The sequence below is a fragment of the Pempheris klunzingeri genome, chromosome 4 (genome assembly GCF_042242105.1).
Source record: "Pempheris klunzingeri isolate RE-2024b chromosome 4, fPemKlu1.hap1, whole genome shotgun sequence".
NCBI classification, from domain to species: Eukaryota; Metazoa; Chordata; class Actinopteri; order Acropomatiformes; family Pempheridae; genus Pempheris; species Pempheris klunzingeri.
The window spans coordinates 1,129,035-1,157,022 of record NC_092015.1 but is presented as its reverse complement, the minus strand read 5'-3'; the positions used below and the strand labels follow the sequence as shown (position 1 = coordinate 1,157,022).

The 27,988-nt window shown below is 46.2% G+C and overlaps 2 protein-coding genes across 3 annotated transcripts in view; both read right to left on the bottom strand.

Annotated features, from left to right (window-relative positions):
- Positions 1-901: 901 nt before the first annotated feature.
- wdr62 (WD repeat domain 62) lies at positions 902-19,870 on the bottom strand. Of its 2 annotated transcripts, none has more exons than XM_070828908.1 (33): positions 19,577-19,870; positions 18,652-18,743; positions 18,252-18,314; positions 17,474-17,531; positions 17,005-17,172; positions 16,281-16,418; positions 16,001-16,183; positions 15,271-15,431; positions 15,005-15,191; positions 14,558-14,689; positions 13,840-14,003; positions 13,629-13,720; positions 12,634-12,759; positions 11,695-11,765; positions 11,440-11,561; positions 11,286-11,361; positions 10,299-10,410; positions 10,151-10,214; positions 9,956-10,069; positions 9,764-9,873; positions 8,812-8,864; positions 8,455-8,706; positions 7,682-7,752; positions 7,431-7,588; positions 7,233-7,346; positions 6,895-7,006; positions 6,749-6,815; positions 6,313-6,367; positions 4,631-4,838; positions 2,841-3,088; positions 1,939-2,043; positions 1,767-1,864; positions 902-1,311 (listed from the first exon to the last, which is right to left on the bottom strand). In XM_070828908.1, the coding sequence occupies exons 1-33, from the start codon at positions 19,679-19,681 to the stop codon at positions 1,087-1,089; spliced, it is 4,104 nt and encodes a 1,367-aa protein (XP_070685009.1). In that variant the 5' UTR covers positions 19,682-19,870; the 3' UTR covers positions 902-1,086. The 2 variants fall into 2 exon arrangements, with proteins under 2 accessions (XP_070685009.1, XP_070685010.1); XM_070828909.1 differs by having other exon boundaries at positions 8,455-8,703.
- Positions 19,871-20,922: 1,052 nt separating this feature from the next.
- rffl (ring finger and FYVE-like domain containing E3 ubiquitin protein ligase) overlaps positions 20,923-27,988 on the bottom strand; it is an 8,400-nt gene continuing 1,334 nt past the window's right edge. The window contains exons 2-9 of the mRNA XM_070829906.1: positions 27,514-27,692; positions 26,737-26,934; positions 26,412-26,660; positions 26,066-26,270; positions 25,338-25,361; positions 24,864-25,074; positions 23,808-24,137; positions 20,923-21,141 (exon numbers count right to left, since the gene is read on the bottom strand). Coding sequence (XP_070686007.1) covers positions 24,884-25,074; positions 25,338-25,361; positions 26,066-26,270; positions 26,412-26,660; positions 26,737-26,934; positions 27,514-27,690 — 1,044 coding nt within the window. The 5' untranslated portion in view covers positions 27,691-27,692 and the 3' untranslated portion in view covers positions 20,923-21,141; positions 23,808-24,137; positions 24,864-24,883. The remainder of the gene's footprint in view (positions 21,142-23,807; positions 24,138-24,863; positions 25,075-25,337; positions 25,362-26,065; positions 26,271-26,411; positions 26,661-26,736; positions 26,935-27,513; positions 27,693-27,988) is intronic.

Here is a 27,988-nt window from a genome sequence, read left to right as displayed (position 1 = left end):
TAAGCTAACACACTAAAGTAAGATGAACATTTGCCCTCTTTAACATCAGCATGTTAGCATTAGCCAGGCTAGCTAAGGTCGTTTGCCCCCCCACGTCCAGTCTTCGTGCTAAGATAAGCTAAGCTGACTCGAATAAGGTCCTTTAAATCAAACTCCACAGTAATCACTGCATCCAGGTCCCACTGTCAGCATGCTAATTAGTTAGCATGCTAATGTGTGACTCGAGTTAACACGTAGGAACCGTGCACATGATGTGGATTACGTTGGACGCCATAATCAAAGATAAATCACTGGCCTAGTTACAGAAACGCTGATGAAAATGTTAGTCGGCGGCTAGAAGCCACTGAGGCTAATAATTTAGCGCGCTAATGAAACATCAGACGCGTCACGACACGCGTACACCACCAGAGGGCGGCGCTCAGACGGACACCAAAATGTTAGAAACATCAAAAACCATGTAAACGAGCACATGTACGAACTGATATATCAGAAACAGGATTACCTGAGATGTGAGGTCACTTCCTGTCACATCCGTCACTCTGCTGAGCTGAAAGTCATTTAGAGTTTAATAGTTTTATTTTGTTGTCGTGTACTGACAAAGGGATTTAACGTGAAGCTGCTACGTCGACGTCCGAGTCTAAAAGTCGTGTTTTCAGTTTAAATGTTGTGATAAAGACTGAAGTGGACGAGCGACTGTGGAGACTGAATCAGAGGCTCAGATCTGAGAAAACATTTCATTCCTGTTACTAAAGTGATGCTACTGATCAATAAAACCTGTTAAAACACACCGACTGTTTACTGCAGACGCTCCATCACAGCTCAGGCTTACATTTAGCTTTTCTGTTTAAAGTAAAACTGTGTCGTTCTCATGTCTGAAATAAAAAACTACCTGAACTCAGAGAGACGTTGAACATTTATTAAGAAACATATAAAACAGTTTATGTACAAACAGTGACGGTGGTTTAAAACGAGTAAAACATTTTCAGTCGTAAAAACAAACGTTAAATAATCGTAATAAGGTGCGTTTCAATGTAATGCTGCTGTTTGGTGAGTTTTGTCCTCTTCCAGCCTCCGTACCGTCCCGGCTCAGATACGGTTCAGTTTGTTCTGGGTCATCTGGACCAGCAGCTCCGAGTATTTCTCCAGCAGAGACGCCGTCCTGTCGTCCTCCAGTCGGTCAGAGGGGGCGCTGCCGCCGTCGCTGCTCCGCCCGTCTCCACCCGGCAGCACCGCCTGCAGCTCGCAGTGGACGACATCAAACGCCTCCTGCAGGACGGACGCCATCTGAAGACGCCGCTCTGAAGCGCCGAGCTGCAGGACGGGAAACATTAGAATATATACAAATATTAAAGTTTTAATATTGTTATGAATTAAACTTACTGTTCATGTTTGTTTATTTAGTTTTTATCCGTTAATTTTAAAACATTTTAAGACCTGAATTTCAGATTATTGGATTCTAAACTCTGTTTATTACACAACTTTGTTGAATTGAATTCTCGATTCTTATTGGTCAGTTACGACAGTCTGTTGTTTCTTGGTAGCAGATTTGATAGTGGAAGCAATAAAATCATTTTTAAAAGAATAAAATAATTTTCAAGTCAATATTTTATGTGAAATTACAGATTTTAACAGCACAAGGCTGTTTTATAAGTGCGGTAATGTGAAGTGAGTGGAGCGTGAATATAAACATAAAGGAGAGTGTCGTCTGTCAACAGGCAGATACAAAGACGTATAACTGCAGCTACTGACTCAGACAGACAGTTCACCTGCTGGTACAGGTGTATGGCTCTTCTCGCTGTCTGCCTCAGCTCGTTGGCGACCTGCTGACACTGCTGCAGACTCACCGACTCCTCCACACCTGAACCTGCAACAGACACCCAGATGATTCACCTTTTCTTAGAGAGTTCATCCATACCTGTGTGAGGGGGGCAGGGTTACCTGTGTGAGGGGGGCGGGGTGTTCCCGACAGAGGAGAGGAGGAAGAGGTGGGCGGTGGGTCAGAGGAAGACGGATCAGCTTCCAAAGACGAGACTGAAACAGAAACTGAGAACAAAAAGAAGACGGAGCGATTAAAAACTCAAAATCTGTGACGACAGAAAAATGTAATATTTAAAGTTTCTATTACATGAAGAAGTCGACATTTGTAATATTTCAAGGTTCAAAATGATTAAATGAAAATTTGCAATTTTCTAAAATGCTATAATAATAATATTTCAAGATGGTTGTAATTTTGAGAAAAAGTCACAATATTTTTGTAAAATCAACATTTAGAGTAAAGTGTGAAAGTAAATGAAGTGAAAAACATTTAACATTTCAAGTAAAAGTTGGTTTGACAGAAAAGAGTTGGAACATTTCTACATAGTGAAGTGATATCATGTGAAAACAATATCTGAAGTCGTCGTGATAATTATATAAAAAAAGGTTTAAAACTGAGGGAAAAGAAAAGAAGTAATTTTACAAGAAAAAGAGTCAAAATATTTCAAGAAAACAATCCTGTTAATATTCTAAATAAAAGTGTCAGAAGATTTCAAGATAAAGTGATATTACGTGAAAAAAGTCAAAATATGTCAAGTGTTAAATTCTTAATGACAAAGTTCTAACATTTTCGAGTAAATAAGACTTATTTTGTTAAAAAAGACTATTTAAACAATATTTTGAGAAAAAGTCGTCACTACAATAGAAAAATATTTCAAAGAAAAACGAATCCTGTTAGTTTGAGAAAACATTTAGAGGAAAAAAGTTCTAATATTTAAAAAAAATCTTTTATTTTTCATTATTTTTTACGGGAAAAAAGTTATTTTACTGTAGAATAAAACAGTGACACCTTGAGACGACCTCACCTGGATCAGTCTGGTTCCTGGTCTCGGAGGCGAAGCAGGCGATGATGTCACATGGAGTGGGCGTGGCCGTGGGGGTGACTGAGGAGGCGGGGCTAAAGACGAGAGTTTGGTTCTGATTCGTCAGCGACTCCTCGACGCTGCTGACGCTCCACCTCCCACCACACCTGAGTGACATCACCTCGGTGGGTGTGGCCGACAGGCTCGCTGCAGGTACGCAGGCCTGAGACTTCTGGGACAACGGAGCGACGCTGACGGACGGCGGGAAACAGAATAATACAAGGAGACGTCGAAAAGACATTTAAAGATTAAGACTTCATTCTAACTTTAAAACATATAACATTTTGAGTGTTTCAGGTGTGTTCGGAAGTGTTTCAGGTGTGTTCAGAGTGTGTTTCAAGTGTGTTCAGAGTGTTTCAGGTGTGTTCCGAAGTGTTTCAGGTGTGTTCAGAGTGTGTTTCAAGTGTGTTCAGAGTGTTTCAGGTGTGTTCCAAAGTGTTTCAGGTGTGTTCCAAAGTGTTTCAGGTGTGTTTCAGAAGTGTTTCAGGTGTGTTCAGAGTGTTTCAGGTGTATTTCAGGTGTGTTTCGGGTGTGTTCAGAGTGTTTCAGGTGTGTTCAGAGTGTTTCAGGTGTGTTTCAGAGGTGTTTCAGGTGTGTTTCAGGTGTGTTCAGAGTGTGTTCGGAAGTGTTTCAGGTGTGTTTCAGGTGTGTTCAGAGTGTGTTTCAGGTGTGTTCCGAAGTGTTTCAGGTGTGTTCAGAGTGTTTCAGGTGTGTTCGGAAGTGTTTCAGGCGTGTTCGGAAGTGTTTCAGGCGTGTTCAGAGTGTTTCAAGTGTGTTCCGAAGTGTTTCAGGTGTGTTCAGAGTGTTTCAAGTGTGTTCAGAGTGTTTCAGGTGTGTTCAGAAGTGTTTCAGGCGTGTTCAGAAGTGTTTCAGGTGTGTTTCAGGTGTGTTCAGAGTGTGTTTCAGGTGTGTTCAGAAGTGTGTTTCAGGTGTGTTCAGAAGTGTGTTTCAGGTGTGTTCAGAAGTTTGTTTCAAGTGTGTTCCGAGTGTTTCAGGTGTGTTCCGAGTGTTTCAGGTGTGTTTCAGGTGTGTTCAGAAGTGTTTCAGGTGTGTTCAGAGTGTTTCAGGTGTGTTCAGAGTGTTTCAGGTGTGTTCAGGTGTGTTTCAGGAGTGTTCAGAAGTGTTTCAGGTGTGTTCAGAAGTGTTTCAGGTGTGTTCAGAGTCACTCAGGTGTTTCAGGTGTGTCCAAACTGATCATTAGAATAATAGAATCATTAGGATAGAATAATACAAGGAGACGTCGAAAAGACATTTAAAGATTAAGAATTAATCCTAACTTTAAAACTTATAGCATTATGAGTGTTTGAAGTGTGTTCAGGTGTGCAGAATGTTTCAGGTGTGTTCAGTGTTTCAGGTGCGTTCCAGGTGTGTTCCGAGTGTTTCAGGTGTGTTCCGAGTGTTTCAGGTGTGTTCCGAGTGTTTCAGGTGTGTTCCGAGTGTTTCAGGTGTGTTCAGTGTGTTTCAGGTGTGTTTCAGGTGTGTTCAGAGTGTTTCAGGTGTGTTTCAGGTGTGTTTCAGGTGTGTTCAGAGTGTTTCAGGTGTGTTCAGTGTTTCAGGTGTGTTCAGTGTGTTTCAGGTGTGTTTCAGGTGTGTTCAGAGTGTTTCAAGTGTGTTCAGTGTTTCAGGTGTGTTCAAACTGATCATCTTTCTTCTTCTCTCTAAAAGTGTTGAACTTCTGTCTGTGTGTTTGCGCTATGATCCCGTTAACTTCAGACTGATGGAGAAGGTGTTACCTGCTGGTCTGGTCCTGAGGAGGCTCAGGTGTGATGCCGTGCAGGTGCAGACCAGCAGGACTCTGGAGGTCTGAGGAGGAGCAGCACACATTCTCCTTCTCCTCTTCCTGGCTGGAGGTGGTGGGGGGGTCCTGGCTCAGCTTGGCCCTGGAGCTGGCTGTGGTTCCCAGGTAGCCGAGCCGAGGCACCACGGTCCTGGAGGCGACGTCTGATTGGTCAAAAAGCAGGAAGTCAGACACTGAAAACTACAGATTTAACACAGACACTCAGGTGAAGATGAACAGGTGACTGACTCGGTGATTACAAGAGGGTGAAGATTGAACGTCTGTAAAACCAGCAGCTGGTTAGCTTAGCTTAGCATAAAGACTGGAAGATCCTTTTGGTTTAACCACAAACAGCCGTTATATCGCTCTCTGCACACACACCAGACTACATTCACTAAAACAGGGATTTTAGCTCACAGGACATCAGAGGTTTAGTTACTTTCTTTGTGTTATCGTGTGACTTTGCATCCAAACTGTCCCTTTAACGCACCAAAGTTCTGGAGGTAAAATGACTGAATGATTTAAAGGCTGTTTCTCCAGTGAATCAGTGTTTCAGGCTGAACACTGGATGCCAGCAAGCTGCACTCCTTTAGTTTCGGTCTCATTATTTAATGTCGTTAACGTCTCGGTTTGCTTTAAAGGAGCTCGTTCACACACCTGATGAGACTCTACAGGAGCCTGACAACAGTGTGTGTGTGTGTGTGTGTGTGTACAACTGGTTTTTATGGCATCCCAGGACCAGTGAGGAGAAAACCCTGACCCACACCGACAGAAGACAGTTTGACTTTCGAGCTCGTGAGAAGAAAGCAAACCCAAAAGACACCACAAAACCAGCAGGGTGTCCAACACACCACACACACACCTCGCAGCGTCTCTCTGCACTGGACGACCACCACAGTGTGTCGTCGGCGTCTTGGGCGGTGAGGGGTCTGATGGGAAATCATGCAGGAAGCTCTGCGGGTAGGGACTGACTGGCTGCATGTCGCTGTGATCACACACACACACACAAACACACTCTGAACACACACTCCTGTCTTTAATAACATGCGGCGTCCCTCAGGGAAGCGTCCCTGAGCTTCTCGTCTTTCCATCAAACGTTATGTAGATTTAAAGGAACACTTCAACACTTTCCCTCTCCAGGAAAAATGTAAAATTCCCTGATTTGAAAGTGAATTTCTACCCAATAAATATAACATGACACGTGAATAAAAATCATTTTAAACCCACTTCAGATTTGGGATCTCGGACTGTGGAACCTCGAGGACCAACCTGTTCACTTTGTGGAACCAAAGCTTACTAACTTACTAACGTTACAAAAAATATTGGGGAATAAATAAAATTTGCACAAAATTCCCAGATTTTCCAGGACTTTCCCGACTTTCAACAACTACGAGCCGCGGGCACCTTGTTGATACGTTTCCTAGCAACGCTGTCAGTAAAACGCTGCCACGGAAACCGTCCAATCAGAGGCCTGAAGCTGAGACGTGATCAGGGTTCCTTCCTGTTTACTCTCTAATATTTGTCGTTGCCGTTTGGTATTGTGGTTTTCCTCTCAGACTGTAAACAGGAGCGACACCTGTTCTACAGTTTCAGGTGTTTTGTCTTTAACATACAGACTTCCTGTTTATTTACACTCACCGCTGCTGCTGCTGCTTTCAGTCGAGGCGACCTCGCCGCTCGACTCCGAGTTCACCTGGAAACACAGTCACTGATTAATCACCTGTCAAGGTGCTCCACAAAACCCAAGAACTGAGTTAGAATTAGCAAGTGGAATTGCTCGGGTGTGGCTCAGGTGTGTGTGGTGTGTTTCAGGTGTGGCTCAGGTGTGTTTCAGGTGTGTGTGGTGTGTTTCAGGTGTGGCTCAGGTGTGTTTCAGGTGTGTGTGGTGTGTTTCAGGTGTGGCTCAGGTGTGTTTCAGGTGTGTGTGGTGTGTTTCAGGTGTGGCTCAGGTGTGTTTCAGGTGTGTGTGGTGTGTTTCAGGTGTGGCTCAGGTGTGTGCGGTGCGCTTCAGGTGTGTGCGGTGCGCTTCAGGTGTGTGCGGTGCGCTTCAGGTGCCTCTCAGGAGCGTTCGTACCGATGTGTTGCTGATGCTGCTTTCCTCTGAGATCCTGCTTGGGATGGAGGCCGGAGGAGCTCGAGCCCTGAAAACAGAGCAGGACCAGACTGATATCAGTCACCAGTTAAACTGACGCCATCGCTGAGGATTGTGGGTAGACGGACCTGACTCTGTCCTGGAAGCGGGACAGGAAGCGGGTGGAGATGCTGAGTCGGGGGTTCAAGAAGTGTTTTTCCTCCAGAGGCTGCAGAGTCCTCAGGTCGGTGTCAAACTTCTCTGAAAGGTCAAAGGTCACAGACACACACACACAGACACACACACACAGACACACACACACACACAGACACAGACACACACACACACACACAGACACACACACACAGACACAGACACACAGACACAGACACACAGACAGACACACCTCAGCGTACGTCTGACAGCAGCGTGAACAACAGAGACTGAAGAAGAGGAGGAAGAAAGAAGAGGAAGAGGAGTGTGGTACCGTCGGTCAGGCTGGAGGCCAGAGTATCGAAGTGGTTCTTCAGAGAGTTTGAGTCGTCGTCGTCCTCCAGACCCAAACTGCCCACAGAGCTGCCCTGACTGAGAGAGTCTGTGTCTGATCAGAGAGACGGCGTTATACTACAATCAATAATGACAATAATCAATAATGATAATAAAGAGTTATAGACGGCTCTCTGACCTGCGTCGTGCTGCTGCTCCAGACTTCCCGCTGAGCCTTCAGAGCAGGCGGAGTCCGGACTCAGCTGAGTGCTCCACACTGGCTCCGCCCTCTGACCTTTGACCTCCAGCTGGGTCAGAGCCCGCCGAGGATCAGAGACGCCTTCGACGTCAAAGTCCCTGAAAACACACGGAGACCGGATCATCAGAAACAGATGTGGTCTCATATACCTGCTGACTCGTGGCATCCCTGCACCTGGAGGTGAGGCTCACCTGTCGGTGGTGCTGCTGGTGTCGGGGTACAGGATGTAGCTCCTCCGGTCCTCACCTGGATTCTGCAGCACCTGAACGTCACACACAACCAGAGACAGTCGGCTATCTCCCTGTGGTTTCACCCTCTGAGGTTTTTGTACAGCATTAAAAAAAAAAAAACTTACTGGTGAAATCAGTGTTATTCTAAGTGTGTGACAGCATCATGGAAAGGATCCCTACAGAGAGAGACCTGGAAGATCCTTTTGGTTTAACCACAAACAGCACACACACCAGACTACATTCACTAAAACAGGGATTTTAGAGAACAGGACACAGGATTGATTGTTTAAAACACCAAAGTCACACAGTAACAGAGACAAACTTAAAGGGTCAGTTTGGATCCAACACAACATCCTGTAACACACAACAGAAACACACTGACTGATAGAGGCAGCAGCTCCTGTGTCCTGGGAGCTAAAATCCCTGTTTTTTTCACTGGAGTCTGGTCTACCTGCCTGTCAGTGGATCAAACAAGCTCTTTTAGTGGACCTACTGTGATCAGGTGCAGTTGTCCCAAAGGATCACGTTGCAGCCATTGCAGCCCGTTTGGTGGCTGCTGGCTGAGGTGATCTACTGGACCAGTTCCAACACTTTTACTACCTACCAGTCACTCACACACCAGGATGTGGACACAGAGGACCAGGGGGAGAAACAGGGGAGTGACCCTTTAAGCTCTACAAGCTGCTCAGTTTGAAGCCCTGAAGCTTCTCAGAGTTTCATCGACTCGTCATCACCTCCTCCTTCTCTTCTTCCTCCTCCTCCTCATCTCCCAGCAGACTCTCCAGACTCTGAGGATGGAAATCTTCCTCTTCCTCCTCGTCCTCCTCCTCCGCATCCTCTTCCTCCTCCTCCTCCTCGTCCTCCACCTGACTTGGGGAGAAGTTGGAGCCGATGATCAGAGGCTTCAGCTGCTCCGTCCACCGACTCCTCACCTGACGAGGCTCAGCGTCCGATTGGACGGCAGCGCGGGCCTCGCCCTGCCCCTGCTGAGCACACAAACACACACTGTAAGAAAATCAATCCACAGAACGATTAATTATCGGCAAACTGATCAGCGATGATGTGAAGTAAGCGGTAAACAGGAGACTGACCAGCTTCCTGAACCACATGGGCAGTTTTCCATTGGTCTGGAGCAGCGGAGCGTCTGAAACACACGACGACGACAAAAATATGAGTCAAACACAAACTGTCTTCAGTCTGAGGAACATTAGAGGAGGTGTCTAAATGACTGACAGGCAGAGAAGTGCTCACCTGACTCACCTGAAGGACAAACACAAAACAACATGTTTGGATTTTAGCTTTTTATAAAACCTGACATCCTGAGGAAAATCTGATCAATGACTCCTCCACAGGTATTAAAGGGTAATTCCAGTATTTTTAAACCTGACTGACAGGCTCAGAGTGTTATTCTAAGTGTGTGACAGCATCATGGAAAGGATCCCTACAGAGAGAGACCTGGAAGATCCTTTTGGTTTAACCACAAACAGCACACACACCAGACTACATTCACTAAAACAGGGATTTTACCTTGCTGTGTTGCTGGTATACAGCTGTCACAACTGGTTAGGTTGTGTTTTTGTGTGTTTCACAAATAGTGATGGATCTGAACTGCCCCACCACAGTCACAGAATAACACAAACAAACTGACCGATGGAGGCAGCAGCTTACCAGCAGCTCCTGTGTCCTGTGAGGTAAAATTACTGTTTTTGTCAATAAAGTCTGGTGGCAAAAACAAACAATAACAGGCATTTTACCTCGCAGAACATGGAACTAACTAAGTGTGGCAAGATTGAGCTGCTAAACCCTGTTAGCATTGTTAGCCCCATTAGCATTGTTAGCCCCGCTAGCATTGTTAGCCCCGCTAGCATTGTTAGCTCTGTTAGCCCCATTAGCATTGTTAGCTCTGTTAGCCCCATTAGCACAGCTGGTTGGAAGTAAGAACATTATGATGTCACAGCGAAGTCAGTCAATTGGATCTAAAATATTTCATCCTCTCAGACTTTCATGTCTCCTCCTCCTCCTCCTCCTCCTCCTCCTCCTCACCATGAGTAGAGTCCAGTCGGGCTGGAGTCCTGAGGTCAGCCTCTTCCTCCTCCTCCTCTTCCTCCATCTGAGGCAGCTGAGAGGAGGGTACAGTGATGAAGGTCTCCCTCCTGAAACATCATCATCATCAGACTCAACACCGGAAAACTGATCCACCTCCTTCCTCCTGAGGAGCTTCAACCTCTTCCTCACCTGATGGTTTGCTGTTTGCGGCTGCACGTTTCAGGTGCAGCGGGGGGTTTGAGGCCCCGCCTCTTCCTCATGGTGCTGGTCATGTGACAGTCCAACCTCCACACAAACACACAGCTACACACACACACCAAAATAAAAATATGGAAACACTCAAGAGATTTAGATAAATACACCTGGGCCCCCCCCACAGGTTACCTGTCCCCTGACACGGTGATGAGGTGTCTGCAGTCCTGACTGAACCTCATACAGGTGACGATCTCTGAGGAAACAGCAGCAGGTGAATCAGCCCTCTGAAGTGAAACACATCGTCACCATAGAAACAAACATGACTGGATCCGCTCACCTGAGTGTCCGAACAGGGTGGAGACACACTCTCCGGACTCGTAGTCGAAGATGGAGATGTTTTTATCAGAGCAGCTGGTGGCGAAGAACGACCCCGACGGATCCATCTGAACCTGCGGGCCATCAGCCAATCAGATCACAGGATGAGCACGGAGCAGTTTTTAAAATGTGTTTTGGCAAGATTCAAAATAACCTTTATTGTCTTAGTTGACAACAACATAACCATAAATCAACCCAAACATTTAAACCTGGATCCTATTTTTTCACACATTTTGGTGTCTAAAGTACTAACAGGTACAAAAAGTGTTGGAATTGGTCCAATCGATTGCCGTCTTCAAAGCCACCAGACTCTATTGAATAAAACAGTAATTTTACCAGGCAGAATGTTGGAGTTGCTGATCTACGGCTGCCTGAATCTGCTCATGTTAGTTTGTGCTACATGAATATTGTTTTGGATCTGAACTAAACCTTTAAAACACCAAAGTCTCACAGTAACACAAACACACTGACTGATGGAGGCAGCAGCTCCTGTGTCCTGTTCTCTAAAATCCCTGTTTTAGTGAATGTAGTCTGGTGTGTGTGCTGTTTGTGGTTAAACCAAAAGGATCTTCCAGGTCTCTCTCTGTAGGGATCCTTTCCATGATGCTGTCACACACTTAGAATAACACTCTGAGCCTGTCAGTGGATCAAACAAGCTCTTTTAGTGGACCTACTGTGATCAGGTGCAGTTGTCCAAAAGGATCACGTTGCAGCCATTGCAGCCCGTTTGGTGTCTGCTGGCTGAGGTGATCTACTGGACCAGTTCCAACACTTTTACTACCTACCAGTCACTCACACACCAGGATGTGGACACAGAGGACCCAGGTATAAAAGCTCCAGAGATCAGCAGAGGGTTACCTGATATTAATGTGGATTTATTTCAGCTGCTACAGACTGTGGTAGACGGCTGATAACCAGCTGATAATAATAATCAATACTCCGTCCTCACCTTCAGCAGAGCTCCTTCATCACTTGACGAACCTTTCAGACACTTTTTCAGCTTTCCAGTTTCCAAGTTGTACACCCTAAAAACACACAGGCTTCAGTCCTCAGCTCGTCATGAAACCTTCACCTGCTCCGAATGAAGCTGTTCTTCTTCTCACCTGACGTTTCGGTCCTGACAGGCGATGGCCACGTGCGTCCTCGATGAGTCCAGGTCCATGTCGTACAGCGTCGTCTTCTCCACCACGTGGTGACTCCTGGAGAACGACAAACCCTCCGCCGTCTGGACCGCGGCACACATGACGACGACACGTGACAGCGAGAGTCAGGTAGAGTGAAGCTCACACCTGAGTCGCCCAGACAGAGCTCCATACACATTTCTTCATATGTTAGTGTGTGTGTGTGTTCAGACCCACCTGCTCTGCTGTCTGGAAGTAGATGCTTTTGTCGGCTCCACAGCTCACCATTCGAACCTCTGGACTCTCACCTGGAACACAGGTAACTCTGTTTCTAGAAGATCCTTTTGGTTTAACCACAAACAGCCGTTATATCACTCTCTGCTCACACACCAGACTACATTCACTAAAACAGGGATTTTAGAGAACAGGACACAGGAGCTGCTGCTCTGCTGCTGCCTCCATCAGTCAGTGTGTTTGTGTTACACAAATGTTGTGTTGGATCTGAACTACCTCCAAAGTGACACAATAACACTAACAAACGATTGAGGCTGCCGTAGACCAGGAACTCCCCCGTGTCCTGTGCTTTAAAATTACGGGTTTTTGTTAATGGAGTCTGGTTGGTGGCAAAACACACAAAAACTCATTTTACCTCACAGGACGTGGGAACCAACCAACACACAATAACACAACAAAATGTGGCAAGATTGAGACGCCAACCCCTGTTAGCATTGTTAGCATTGTTAGCACTGTTAGCATTGTTAGCACTGTTAGCACTGTTAGCATTGTTAGCACTGTTAGCACTGTTAGCACTGTTAGCGCGGCAGTGGCTCCATTCTGGCTTTCACACATTTCTATTTATTGATATTAAACCAACTGACATTAAGTGATACATTATTTTTTATGTTGTATAAATGCTTTGAGCGAACAAACGCACATTTATTTGTTGATTTGAGTGTTTTTAAAACGCCAAGGAACTAAAAAATAAAGCTAAACATTTGTACCATAACATGTTAAAATGGATTTAATAAAACTGGAATAGAAAGACGAACATGTTTAAAAGATGCTCAGCCCTAAAACTCTGACATGATGTTACTCGTACAGTAAAACAAAGATCATAAAGTACTGATCTGATAGAATACGTGGGGACTGTTACTAAAGGGCAGGTGTGGAGCTTACCTGTGAACTTGACCGCGGTGATGGAGGCCGAGTGGTCGTTCAGAGTCTGTTCCAGGCTGTAGCTCTTCTCCAGGTTGAAGACGTGGATCAGTCGATCCCTGCTGGCCGACGCCAACAGCTTCACACCTGAGACAACAACAACAACCATCATCATCATCACTGGTCGTTACTCAGGTGTCACACCTGTCCCACCCTCAGCCTGAACGACTGTCCTAAATGCCACAGTTTGACTTTGAATGATTAAATGTTCTGTTTTTGGGATGTAATCAGTCATCTGAGGATATTAAGAATAACTTCAGATGTTTTTAAACCTGGACAATATTTTTTACCTATTTTGGTGTCAAAAGGAGTTGTGGGTACAAAAACTGTTGGAACTGGTCCACTAGATCGTCTCAGCCGGCAGCAAATAAGTGTGTGACAGCATCATGGAAAGGATCCCTACAGAGAGAGACCTGGAAGATCCTTTTGGTTTAACCACAAACAGCACACACACCAGACTACATTCACTAAAACAGGGATTTTAGAGAACAGGACACAGGAGCTGCTGCTCTGCTGATGCCTCCATCAGTCAGTGTGTTTGTGTTGTTGTGTGACTTTGGTGTTTTAGAGGATCAGTTCACATCCAACTAAAAAAAACCCACAAACAATCTAACAGATGGAGGCAGCAGCAGATTAGCAGCTCCTGTGTCCTGTGAGCTAAAATCTCTGTTTTTGTGAATGTAGTCTGGTGTGTGACAGCATCATGGAAAGGATCCCTACAGAGAGAGACCTGGAAGATCCTTTTGGCTCTCTGCACAGACACTTGGTGGCTGCTGGCTGAGGTGATCTACTGGACCAGTTCCAACACTTTTATTACCTGCCAGTCATTCAGACACCAGCATGTGGACAGAGAGGATCATGGATAGAAACACTGTAGTTGCCCAAAGCTTGTGTTTCTCAGACTACAGCTAAAGGTCACAGGGTTGTCATGGTGATGACCTTTGACCTGATCTTACCTGTGGACGTGGGCGAGAACTCCAGACACAACACCTCCGAGTCATGAGCCTCAATCTTCACCAGCTCGTCCAGGAACTCCAGACCAAAGATCCTGAACACACAGAGAAACACGTCAGCTGTCGTTCCACCTCTGAGGGGATCCGGCTGGGATCCAGCTGGGATCCAGCTGGGATCCGGCCCGGTGAACACGTGTGTTTGTGTGTCTCTTACCGCAGGTTTCCACAGCGGTCTCCAGCTGCCAAGTGTCGTCCATCAGGACTGATCCCCAGCACCCTGATCCCGGCCTTCCCATCAGCCCCTGCTGCCTCCCCCCTCTCCCCCTCCGCCTGCAGGTGCTGCATGTTCTCCCCCACATACAAGATCCTCAGCAGGTCCTGGAGGACGGACAGGAAGTGATTCAGACACAGAGCCCCACAGTCCTGGTACACCTGTGAACACCTGTGAACACCTGTGTACTCCTGTGTACTCCTGTGTACTCCTGTGTACTCCTGTGTACTCCTGTGAACACCGGTGAACACCGGTGAACACCGGTGAACACCTGTGAACACCTGTGTACACCTGTGTACTCCTGTGTACTCCTGTGTACTCCTGTGTACTCCTGTGTACACCTGTGAACACCTGTGAACTCCTGTGTACTCCTGTGTACTCCTGTGTACTCCTGTGTACTCCTGTGTACTCCTGTGAACACCGGTGAACACCGGTGAACACCGGTGAACACCTGTGTACACCGGTGAACACCTGTGTACACCTGTGTACTCCTGTGTACTCCTGTGTACACCTGTGAACACCTGTGTACTCCTGTGTACTCCTGTGTACTCCTGTGAACACCGGTGAACACCTGTGTACTCCCGTGAACACCTGTGAACACCTGTGTACTCCTGTGTACTCCTGTGTACTCCTGTGTACTCCTGTGTACTTGTACTCTTACGTTGCTGTAGAGGTTGGTGTGTCCGGTGGGGGGGTCGGTGTTCCACAGTCTGATGGTGTTGTCAGACGAACAGGTGAGGAAGGAGGACGGAGGCAGACATGCCTGAGACCCCCCCGACAGCTCTGGATACACCTGAGGACCAAAAGACTCACAGGATGATGAAGGCCACAGCCCCCCCCCCCCCCCTCCTCATCACTTCACATGTCAGGTAGTAGTTAAAGTATTTCAGTAGAAGTACCTCTGAGTATTATTATATGAGTAAGTATTTGTCATAGTAGCGCAGGTATTGAGGAGTATTTGAAGTATTTCTCTAATTACTATTATACAATTACTACTACTATTATAGTACTCCTGGCAGTATTTATTGCAGTACTCCTGTCAGTATTTATTGCAGTACTCCTGGCAGTATTTATTGCAGTACTCCTGGCAGTATTCCCGTGTACTGACCTCGACGCTCCACACGGAGCTGCTGTGGTAAAGGGCTGAGTACAGCTTCCCGGCGTTCCTCACGTCCCGGACGTCCCACACGTACACGCTGTGGTCGTTGTACACGCAGGTCAGGTGTTTGGCGGCGGGGTCGAAGGTCAGGGCCAGCGTGTCGGGGTGCTGAGCGCCCGGACGGGCAGGTGGCGGGCTGCCGTGGAAACAGACGCACGGTTAGTGACGGAGCGTTTACCGGCCGTGTGGTACCGGTGCGTTTGCAGTATTTGTACCCGGGCTGCGTGCTCTGCGTGAGGTCGACGCCCAGCCGGTGCGGCCGGTGCAGCGTGGTGATGTACTGCAGGCTGGACGGGCTGAACACTCGGACAACGCCGTCAGCGCAGCCGCAGAAGATGAAGTCCTCGCTGACCGCCAGACAGCTCGCCGACGACGTCTGTCAACAACAACGGCAGCGTCTGATTGGTTCATCTCAGATCAGCACGTGGTGAATAAAAACACGCTCTTATTCTGAAATTATCTGAAACCACGATCACGATAATTAACTCACACCGTTAACGTGCTTACTGTTGTTGTACAGGTGTGTTTTATTCACAGGTGCATGTTAGGACTGTACAGGTGCGTCTGTACAGGTACCCTTCTAACTGTACAGGTGTATTTCTTCAACTTTACAACTGTTTACAGCTGCCTCTGCTTCCTGTGTAGGTGTATCATTTTAACGTACAGGTGTGTGTCATCAGCGTACAGGTGTGTGTGTCTCTACAACGTACAGGTGTGTGTGTCATCAGCGTACAGGTGTGTGTGTCTCTACAACATACAGGTGTGTGCGTCATCAGTGTACAGGTGTGTGTGTCTCTACAACATACAGGTGTGTGTCATCAGCGTACAGGTGTGTGTCATCAGCGTACAGGTGTGTGTGTGTCTCTACAACGTACAGGTGTGTGTCATCAGCGTACAGGTGTGTGTCATCAGCGTACAGGTGTGTCTCACAGGTCCCTCACTGACCTTCAGGTTGACCCAGGCCTCCAGCTGTCGGCTGCTGTTGAACAGACACAGCAGGCCGGAGCTGGTGATGCAGTAGGTGCTGCACGCCATGAGGCCACGCCCACATGCCACCCCGCTGAACATACTGTTCTTATGGTCGCCTAGCAACCCTGACCGACCAATCAGAGGCACCGTGCTGTTCACCTGGAGAAAACAAAGTGTTAGTTCAGACCGAGCCGCGATTGGCTGAGCAGACTTCAAACGAGCGAGGGCTGAGCTGTGATTGGCCGATGGTCGATACCCGTCGTTCTTTGGAGGCGTCCAGGTACCAGAATTTGACGTGTCTGTTTCCCGCAGTGACGAAGTAGCTGTTGTCCTGAGAGAAGGAGACGGCGAACACTCTGCTGGACACTTTGTTGGAGGCGATGATGGAGCCTTTCTGCTCGCAGACACAAGTTATTATTATATTATATCATATCATATCATATCATATCATGTGAACCAGACTCCATTCAAAAAACAGTAATTTTAGCTCACAGAACACTGGAGTTTCTACCTTCACTTACTTTGTTTTTGCCATCATACCAACCAGTTATTCAAACCCATAATATGTAGAAATTGTTTTACAAATATTGAAGTTCTCCTTTTAAAATACATTAAAACAAAAAATACAAAATAATAAAGTAATTCAAAGGGAAAAGAAGCAAATCTTCACAAGTGAGAAGCTGAAACCAGGAAACATGTTTCCAGGAAAAAGGGAAGGATAGGTCACATATATTTTCTGTCAGTCATGTAGTTTACGTGATTTAGAACAAAACAGATTTCATAAGATTTTTTTGAACAAAAATCTTAATTTTTAAAGTAACTACAGCGGTCAGATAAACACAGGAGAGTAAAAAATACAATATTTACTCTGAGGTTTGGTGGAGAAGAAGAAAGTGGGACGCACAGAAAAGAGCATTCCCCCGCTGGTGTGTGTGTGTGTGTGTGTGTGTGTGTGTGTGTGTGTGTGTGTGTGTCCTCACCCTCCAGTCCCACACGCTGACGGTCATGTCGTGTTGGTATCCCACAGAGACGATGTAGCAGCTGTTGGTGGAGAACGCCACGCAGGAAACTCCGTACTTATGAGACTGAACCTCGGCCACCTGACCTCCGTCCACCTCCCACACCCGCACACAGGGCATGTGACCGCTCTGAGACACACACACACACACACACACACACACACACACACACACACACACACACACACACACACACACACACACACACACACACACACACACACACACACACACACACACACACACACACACACACACACACACACACACACACACACACACACACACACACACACACACACACACACACACACACACACACACACACACACACACACAGATTCAGATATATACACACACCTCCACCTGTCCTCCCTGGTGTCCACAGAGAGACAACATCAGACTCAGGTGTGTGACTCTCAGCTCTTACCTCACCAGTGACCAGGTGTTTGCCATCATGGGAGAAGGCCAGAGCGCTGAAGGGCTTCCTGAAACACAGACACAGTTAAAGGGTCACTCCACTGTTTCTACCCCTGGTCCTCTGTGTCCACATCCTGGTGTGTGAGTGACTGGTAGGTAGTAAAAGTGTTGGAACTGGTCCAGTAGATCACCTCAGCCAGCAGACACCAAACGGGCTGCAATGGCTGCAACGTGATCCTTTGGGACAACTGCACCTGATCACAGTAGGTCCACTAAAAGAGCTTGTTTGATCCACTGACAGGCTCAGAGTGTTATTCTAAGTGTGTGACAGCATCATGGAAAGGATCCCTACAGAGAGAGACCTGGAAGATCCTTTTGGTTTAACCACAAACAGCACACACACCAGACTACATTCACTAAAACAGGGATTTTAGAGCTGCTGCTCTGCTGCTGCCTCCATCAGTGCATCACAAATGCTGTATTGGATCCAAACTAACTTGTGCAGAACATTACAACATAACAGTGAAGTCGACCTTTGACTTTTTTGGATAAAATGTGTTGTCATAATTACCAAATTAATTCTTGAGGAAAAGCTGACATTTCTCTCAATCCACACACACCAGACTCCATTCAAAAAACAGTCATTTTATCTCACAGGAGTTTCTGCTCCACTTCTGCCTCGTTTTTAAGGGTTAGTTTGGATCCAACACAACATTTGTTAAACACACAACTACTTTTCCAGAAAACCATGTCAGACGACAGCTGTGGCCCTGACAGCTGAGATCTACCTGGACGTGTTGATGATGTGACTCTGCCGGTTCTTCTTCAGGTGAAGCAGCACAATGACGCACCTGAAACACAAACGCAGTCACGTTCAGTCACACAGCTTCCATTTCAAAGTCACACACGCGTTTTCCAGACTTTCATACCGTATCTAGAAAAGAGCCGAATCCCACTGACTAAAACAGGAAGGATAAATTTAACGTATAACCAATAACGATGCATAAAGTCAAATATATTTATTATTTTGGGGATTGAACATCTCTCGTCTATTCGTCTCCATGGAAGTAACGATAAAAGCAGCCATAAAGGTTTACTGACATTCATCATCTCATCACTTCTTCTTCTGGTTGTTTAAAGACAAACTCTCTGTTTTTCTGCAGGTGAGTCAGAGGGGGCGGGGCTTACCCGGCTGGGTAGGCGATGAGCCCAGAGTTGGGGTCGGAGGTCAAACCGCTGCTGCTGGCTGTGCTGATGCCCAAAACTTTCTCCAGACTCACCTGAAACAACAACAACAACCAATCAGGTCACAGCTTCCATCCTGAGATCAGTTTGTCAGCAGGCAGCCGGAGATGTGAATTTAATATGAATATTCAGATTAACTGACTAGTAAAGGTAACTACGTTCAATCAACTGAATGAGAAGAAAACAGTTATTGATGATGATTAATGAATGTAAAAACTAAAAACACGTGTCCCTCCTGTCGTCTCCTTTAGTTTTATTCATGACTTTAACATTGTGTCTGTATTTTATGAACCAGTGTGATGCCTGATTTAAAATGTAATCAATCGTCATGTAATCAACCATAAACTCTCTAAATAATACATGTAAAACTAATGACTTAATTAATAATTATTTTAGATCTCTAGTCATTATTTTGAGGTACTTCCTTATTATTTGGGGATATTTGGTCATTGTTTGCAGATAGTATCAGCTAATAATGACTAACTAGGTCATCATCCTGACATATTCAGTCATTATTTGGAGACAGTCTCTGTTTGTGACTTTATTTTTCCATAAATGTGTAGTTTAGGTGGCTCTGCCCTCCGGGGGGGTCACAGGCTGACACGGTCACAGGCTGCTGTGTAACACCGGTGGCCTGCTGCTTGTTGTTAGCTTGTTGCTGTGAAAAGTTCCCAAACTTAACTCGACTAAAGCTTCAGTTTTCCGGAGCTGTGAGCTCTCAGAGTCCAACACGGTGAGCTCCGGTGTTCCCTGAGTGTCTCCGTGTGTTTGGCAGCTCGCTCTCTAAACCTGCTGTAAACTTTCCTCGCGGAGATAACGGGGCTGAGATGCTAACAGCTAGCTCGGCTAGCCGCGGACCGGACCGTACCCGGCTGCTGGAGGTCTTCCTCTGCTGGCTCTGGCGGCTCTTCCTCCCCGCTGGTTGTCTCCTCTTCGCGGTGGTGATCGAGCCGCAGTCCGCTCCGTCTGCCATGACAGCCGCTGTGATTTCAGTGCAGTTACACAGAAAGATAAAACTACCGGAGGTTTTGACCGTCTACACGCCGGGGTGTTGGCCCATAAAAGCCCGCTGATGTGAACCTGGGGCCGGTCAGTTTATCAAAACTCTCCGCTGATGATAATGATGGAGGGTTAGCTTAGCTTCATGCTAACTGTCACTAAAGGAAACCCGACACTTCTCTCTGCGGCGGGACTCTCGTTCAAACTAAGCCCCGCCCACTCTCTCAGCAACAAACCAATGGGGAGTAGAGACCACGCCCTATTCGCCCCAAGCGACCAATGGAGAGCCGAGGTCCCGCCTTCTGTCCTCCGAGCGACCAATGGGCAGCCGACATCCCGCCCCCTGTCCGCTAACCAGCCAATCAGTGTCCGCATCACTGTGGAGAGACCCCAGGTGTGGAGAATCAGCTGTAATGACCAGGTGTGTGAGACTCTGGTCATTGAAGCTACTCAGAGCAGAAAATAAATAAATATATATATGTATATATATATATGTATATATATATATGTATATATATATATATATATGTATATATATATATATATATATATATATATATGTGTGTGTGTGTGTGTGTGTGTGTATATATATATATATATATATATATATATATATATATATATATAAATAAATATATATAAATAAATAAATAGAAATAAATAAATAAATAGAAATAAATAAATAACATTAAATTAAAAAAACAACTACATTTTATGTGAGGAAAGTATTTTATTCTTTGATTTTTTTGGTTTGCTATAAAACGCATCCTGACAACGCCGAATACATTTCAGTTATGGACCAGACACAAACCTCAAAAACACTTTCACTCTTTTAATTTGGAGGATTCCCAAAATAAAAGTCTCACATTTGCATCCTCAAATGGCTGCTTCTCTGACATTACAGGTAAGAAACAGAGAGCAGGTGAGGCCATTGTGGAACATATGACGTATGTCCTTCAAGACGAGAGCATGTAGTTAACCGAGCGGTTTCACACCAATCTAAATGGTACTTTACCATCTGTACCACAAAGTTGTTGCTAGTTAGCTAGTTAGCAAGCTAGCTAGCTAGCTTAGCGACGTTCCACACACTAGTGCATCTGAGCCGTCGCCTCTCTATATGGACCAACTCTGAGGGCTGCTGTCTCCTGATTGGTTGGTCGTTCTAGTGAATCTAACCACTCTCTAACATGCAAGAAGAGAAACCAGACACACAACTGACAGAAAATCAGTTTTATTACAAAATTACTCAGCAAAGTTCACTCAGAAAACTAAAGCTTTTTTCCTTTTCATAACAGTTTAAAAATATGTTTTACTTTTCCAGTGAAGTTTAAATAATATCACACAGTATCTGACCTGCGATCAAAGTGAGGAGCTCAAACAGAACCAAACATTCAGTGTTGGCGTTTCTCTTTGAGGCTAAAACAGGGTCTAAGTCTGGTGGGTCGAAAGGAAAAAAGAAAAAAAAAAAAAAAATCAAAAATATTCACAACAAAAATCAACCTTAATGATTTCACAAGAACACACAACTCAAGAAAAACAAAAAGGACAAAATATCTGTCCAGAACAAATTCAAACAACTTAAGAAGTTCAAAATGTTTCAGCATCAACAGATTAGTGCAATCAGAGTTATAACAAGACACAAAATCAACTTCAAACCAAGAGTTTAATCTGCTAAAATTACTGTTCAACAACACGGCCTGCTTTCAGGGTTCCTTACAGTATGTTCTTCTCCATCTTTGATGACATGGAGTCCCTCAGGGAAGCATCCCGGGGCCTCCATTTTTTCTATAACACCTAATGTGAAGATAGTTCAAACTATTTTAGGTGTGGTTGTATGAGGTCCTTCTCCATAGTCAGTGTATTACCAACAGAAGATGGCGGTCGGCACACTGTCTTCAAAGCCGCCAGACTCCATTGATTAAAAACAGTAATTTTACCGAGCAGAAGATGGGGGCTTGCTGTGCTACCGCTGGCTTTTGGCTTGATTGTTTGTGGTACTGTGTAACTTTGGAGTCGTAAAAGCTGAGTTTGGATCTGACCTGACGTGTTCTTTAATTGACTCAGGCAGCGCTAGCACAGTGAACTCCCGTCCTCTGCGAGGTAAAATTACTGTCTTTGTCAGTGGAGTCTGGTTGCTTTGAGATATAAAGAGAAAAGGCTGTCTAATGGTTATACAAAGCAGTGAAAATATTCTAAATATATCATATGTTTAAACTGACGTTGATATTTTAAAGTTGGTCTTTTTTTAGGAGGCTAAAATCCATTTTCCTGCTGCCCCCGTCCACAGAAGTACATCGCTTGGTATCTGTCGGGCCTCCTGTCTGCTTCTCCAGGTGGGGGTGTGCCGATCGTCATCTACTGTAGGTAAAAGACCGACTACGGAGAAGAACGTCAGACAACAACACTTCAAATAACCTGAACTGTCCCTTTAATAATGCGTGGAGTCCCTCAGGGAAGTGTTCTTGGGCCTCTGTTGTTTCTAATATAGATTTAAAGGAACAGTAAAACAGGAATTACATTGCAACTAAATTCTCTAAGTGCTTATAAACTCAAAACAACCATATAAATGCTGAATAACTGCCTCAGATCCTTTTCTGTTTCTTTATAATTAGTGTCAGATTATTTTAAGTATTACGGTTTTACTTTCCTAAATAAAAGGCTAAACGTGGTCTCAAAGCTGGCAGGAATCCTGGTTTATACGTATATGATGAGTCTAGAAACACTGGAGCCAGCCCAGGAAACTGTACACTTTTAACAACACAATATTTAAAATCCCTCAAGGTCCCTAAAACCCTCAAACTCCCAGAAAGAAATAAAGAACTTCAAATTGATCTGAAGCAGTTTTGGAGGCGCTTTTTTCGGTTCGTGACATTTTGGATCTGAAGGGAAACAGCAGCGTATCAGATCTATCAACTGCAAAAGGCTAACCTGCACGTCTAAAGGTAAAGGTGTGACCGACGTCACCTGAGGCTGTGGGCGGGGCTCAGTGTGTGTGGTGGGGTGGAGGTCTGAGGTCATTATTCTGCTGATAATCTGATCTGAAGGCAGTTTCATGAACATGCTGATGTTCTGTGATTTGAGTGAACGCAGCGTTTTTCCTCCACGGTAAGCTGGCAACGCCCTCTCTGATTGGCTGCTGGTCTGAAGTAGGTTTAGAGGGTAACTCAGCATTTTACCTGGGTCCTCTGTGTCCACATCCTGGTGTCTGAGTGACTGGTAGGTAGTAAAAGTGTTGGAACTGGTCCAGTAGATCACCTCAGCCAGCAGACACCAAACGGGCTGCAATGGCTGCAACGTGATCCTTTGGGACAACTGCACCTGATCACAGTAGGTCCACTAAAAGAGCTTGTTTGATCCACTGACAGGCTCAGAGTGTTATTCTAAGTGTGTGACAGCATCATGGAAAGGATCCCTACAGAGAGAGACCTGGAAGATCCTTTTGGTTTAACCACAAACAGCACACACACCAGACTACATTCACTAAAACAGGGATTTTAGCTCAGAGAACACAGGAGCTGCTGCTCTGCTGTTGACTTGACTGATTAGTTTTTTTGTTTTATTGTGTGATTTTGGTGTTTTAAAGGGTTAGTTTAGATCCAACACAATATTTGTGTCACACACAATAATATAAACACACCACCTGATGGAGGCAGCGGTAGACCAGCAGCTCCTGTGTCCTGCAAGGTAAAATTACTGGTTTTGTCAATGAAGTCTGGTGTCTTTCAAGAGAAACAGCAGTTATATCGCTCTCTTCAAAACAACCAGACTCCATTGATAAAAACAGGAGCTGCTGGTCTACTGCTGCCTTGATTGTTTTCCTCAGCCAGCAGCTGCCAATCTACTGGACTGATTCCAACACTTTTAGTACCTACCAGTCATTTAGACCCCAGGATGTGGACAGAGACCAAAAGTTCTCCTTTGATTAACAGTTTTATTCCACTGAAATCACAAACATAAAGATAAGGCTGAATTCTGAGAGCACAGATCAGTTTAACTTCTTCTCACAGTGGAAACTCGCTGCAGACTGTAAACAGAGAACCTGCTGTAATAAGGCCACAGTCGGAGTTAAAGGCCATGTGGTCTGAGTGAACCGTCCTCACCTGTCGAGGTAAAGCCACGTGTCTCCTGGTAAATTTACACCCCCCCCTCTGATCCGTCTTCACACTGAGCAGGGCCGACAGGTTTCAGGAGGTGGCGAACAGCAGGTGGAGGCACAGAGGATTCCCGGTCGGCGAGTTTAAAGGTTGAAGTTCATGACAGAGAGTCTGTACATTCAGAGTTTGGGATCAAACGGCAGCTCTGCCGTCCGATAAGGTCACATCTTCCATTCTTCATACAGACACTAGAAAAATAGAGTTAACAAAATAAAAACATTTCTGTCTCTAAAGAAGGTCCCTTCTGGTGCTTTATTGCTTTGGAGACGGTTGGTCCTGCAAAGGAGGAGAAGAAGAAAACGTTTAAAGAGGTTAAAGAGGAATTAATAATAATAATGAGTGGCTCTGGGCGTTAAGTGAACCACAGTCAGCGTCCTGCTGAGCGGACTAAACAGAGACGGAGCAACACGATGCTGTTGCAGACGGTCATAAAATAAAGAACACAGTCTGAACCAAGACGGCAAAACTTTATCGCTTCACACAACATGACAGCGGCAGCTCCTCTCACATCCACGCCTTCTGTTCTTACCCTTCAAAATAAAAGCCCCAACATACAACGATAACCGTTAACCAGGAACTTAAACTCACTCAGAGCCTGTCGCTAATAAACAGCTAACTAACACATGCAGCTAAGTTAGAGCTAGCCGGCTAACCTTAGCTTAGCTTACAGTAACGTAGTTGGTCGCCCTTAGCGTGCATCACTCTGTGTACCGTTACATCATTTATCGTTGCTAAAATAAACACATAAGTTAGCATCATGGATCACGTTGGCTGGTGAAGCGAGCTAGCCTGCTAACAGTCACTCAGACAGTACTTTGGTAGCGATAATGTTAGCGAGCAGCCAAACAAAGGTCCTGATGATGTCGCTCACGTTCCCGTTTTCGTGGACTCTGTCTTGTGTTGCCGTTGCTAAGCTAACGTTGGCTAGTGTTGCTGTTCTGGTCAAACTGGGATCAGAAGCAAAGTTTTAGTCCAGCTGGGGTGACACTGGTGTGGTTTTACCTCGGCGAGGGTCGGTGCGCTCAGGACCGGAAGACGTGGACGGCTCGGACGACGTACTGGCGGCAGATGGGACACTCGCTCATCCTCTTGCCGCACTTGGTGCAGGTGATCATGTGACCACACTCCAGCAGGACACAGTCGATGGGAGAGTCCATGCAGATCTTACAGAGGTTCTCCTCCACACCAGCAGGACCGCCGCCGCCCTCCGACTCTACGGGGAGACACAGAGACGTACGGGACACTGTGAGGGACAATATTAAGGCCAGAAAGAACGCAGCCATTACTTTGACTCCTCTTTAATCTGTCGAGTATTTTCTCGACTGATCGTTTGGTCTCGTAGCAGAAAACAGTAAAAACATCGATCTCAGCTCAAATGTCCTGTTTTATCAGACACGCTGTCCAAACCCCCAAATACTCAGTTTAATGTATTCAGATATTCAGCTTTTAGATGTGCAGAGAAAACAAAGGACTCACCTGAAGCGTTCACAGCGTTGGCAGCTGAAGGACAAACACAGAACAACATGTTTGGATTATAAAACCTGATCAATGATTTCTCCACAGGTATTAAAGGGTAATTCCAGTATTTTTAACCTTCAACTCTTATCTGTCCACATCCTGGTGTCTGAGTGACTGGTAGGTAGTAAAAGTGTTGGAACTGGTCCAGTAGATCACCTCAGCCAGCAGCCACCAAACGGGCTGCAATGGCTGCAACGTGATCCTTTGGGACAACTGCACCTGATCACAGTAGGTCCACTAAAAGAGCTTGTTTGATCCACTGACAGGCTCAGAGTGTTATTCTAAGTGTGTGACAGCATCATGGAAAGGATCCCTACAGAGAGAGACCTGGAAGATCCTTTTGGTTTAACCACAAACAGCACACACACCAGACTACATTCACTAAAACAGGGATTTTACCTAACGGTGTTGCTGGTCTGCTGCTGCTTTGATCGGTTAGTTTTTGTGTTATTGTGTGTTACAGGACTGTTGTGTTGGATCCAAACTCACCGTTTAAAAGACCAAAGTCACACAATGACCCAAACACACTGACTGATGGAGGAAGCAGCAGAGCAGCAGCTCCTGTGTTCTGTGGGGTAAAATCACTGTTTTTGTGAATGGAGTCTGGTGGCTGAAGTGATCTACTGGACCAATTCCAACACTTTTAGTACCTCCCAGTCACTGAGACATGAGGTCCTGGTACTGACCCAGTAGGTTCTGCTGGTCCTGGTACAGCCGGCTCACTCTCTCCATCAGCTCCCACTTCTCACAGCAGCCTTTGAAGTTGACAAAGTTCCTGGCGAGGATTTCCTTCAGCTGTCGGACGCTGAGCGCCTCGATGTCGTCCAGGCAGCTCAGGTCGGACAGCGACGCCCTGCGGCCCGAAACCGGCGCCTCCTCCGGGTCCCAAGTCTGAACCAGAGGGACAAACACACCGGATCAGAACCCAGAACCCAGAACCCAGAACCCAGACTCACAGACCAGACCCTGGCTGTCCTGGACTGCAGAGACACGTTCAGTATAATTCCAGGTTTTCCAGGACCCCCGTCTTACCTGGTCTTCGTCCTGGACGTCGGGCTCGGCGGGGGCGGTCTCTGCGGGCGGGGGCGGGGCTTCGGGCTGTGCAGCGACGGGGTCAGGGGTCGAGGTAAAGGTGGAGGGGTCAGGAGTCGAGGCGGGGATGTGAGGGGTGGGGTCAGGGGGGTCAGGGGTCACGGAGGGGGGGTCGGCGGTGGGGGTCTCGGGGGCGGAGTCGCTGGATGGTGAAGACTGCTGACCGAGGACGAGCTCCACCAGCTCCTCCTGAGGGACAGGACACACTGGTTTAACTGGGGGGGGCACAGCTCAGGTGTGTTTGCTGGTTACTACGGCGACTGACCTTCTCTCTGCACAGGTGGGTGGAGACCTCGTGCAGGTGCAGGTAGTCCCTGAGCTCCTTCACCTTCAGCTTCATCAGCTCCGCCCGCTCCAGCAGGTTGCCGTAGAAACGCTGGCAGGTGTGACACAGGCGGGGGCGGGGCTCCAGCTGGGCGGAGCAGCGGCTGCAGTAGTTCTTCTTACAGTCCACACACACATGCTGACAGACAGGTGGGGAGAGAGACAGGTGGAGAGAGAGAGAGAGAGCAACAGGTGGAGAGAGAGAGAGAGAGACAGACAGACAGACGGTGGAGAGACAGACAGGTGGAGAGGCCCAGTAGTTATTAACTCAGCTCTCTGAAAACAGCTCACAGTTCATCCCAAATGTTCAGTGTTCTTGCTCTGTGGTGTTTTTATTGTAGCGTGCCGTCATCACCTGGACAGGTGAGAGCCGTTTGGACTGAAGGGACGACCAACACACCAAAAACACGTGAACACACATGCTGGTTTTTCACACGTCAACCACATGAGTGTTATCTCTGATCAGCTGTTTTTTGTTTTGTTTTGTTTGTTTGTTTTGAGCGTCGTTGGATCCGATTGGCTGCTGAGCACTCGGGTTAAACCATTTCTTTATTAAATGGGGGGGGGGGCTGTAGTTAAAACGACTATTTTCATAATTACAATTAAAACTGAAGTCTATAAAAATACCAACTCAGTTTTCTATATTGGCCCCGGCTGCAGGTCACATGACCTTTTTACAGGTAGGGGTCAGACGGCGGCAGGTGGGCGAGGCTGTTACCTTCTTGGCAGGCGTGTCAAAGCACCCCCCGCAGGCCTTACAGGTGTGTTCAGGTGGAGGAGGGGACGGCTGACTGCTGAAGGCCGAGTTGGTGTAGGACTGATGACGGCGCTCACCTCCACCTGTCTGTTCAACATCAACCGAGTCCACACACAGCCAGCTACAGCAGGAGAACATACCTGACAGACACACACATGCAGTTCATACACTGACAATTCTGACATTGTTATTGCACTCTTTTCTTAAAATGAGTATTATTATTATGTAGTTCTGTTACTGACCCTGATATAGAAAATCTACATTCTTTCCCGCTGATCTCTTCTGTGCGCTGACAACTGTGCACCAAACTACATTGTAAAATCTGCTAATTTTGTGTTGCTTTCTCATCATCAGATACTCATAAACTAAATGACCTGTGAAATGTATTTTTACACATTTACTGAAGACTTTGGCTAAATTTGGTGCTATATTTCAC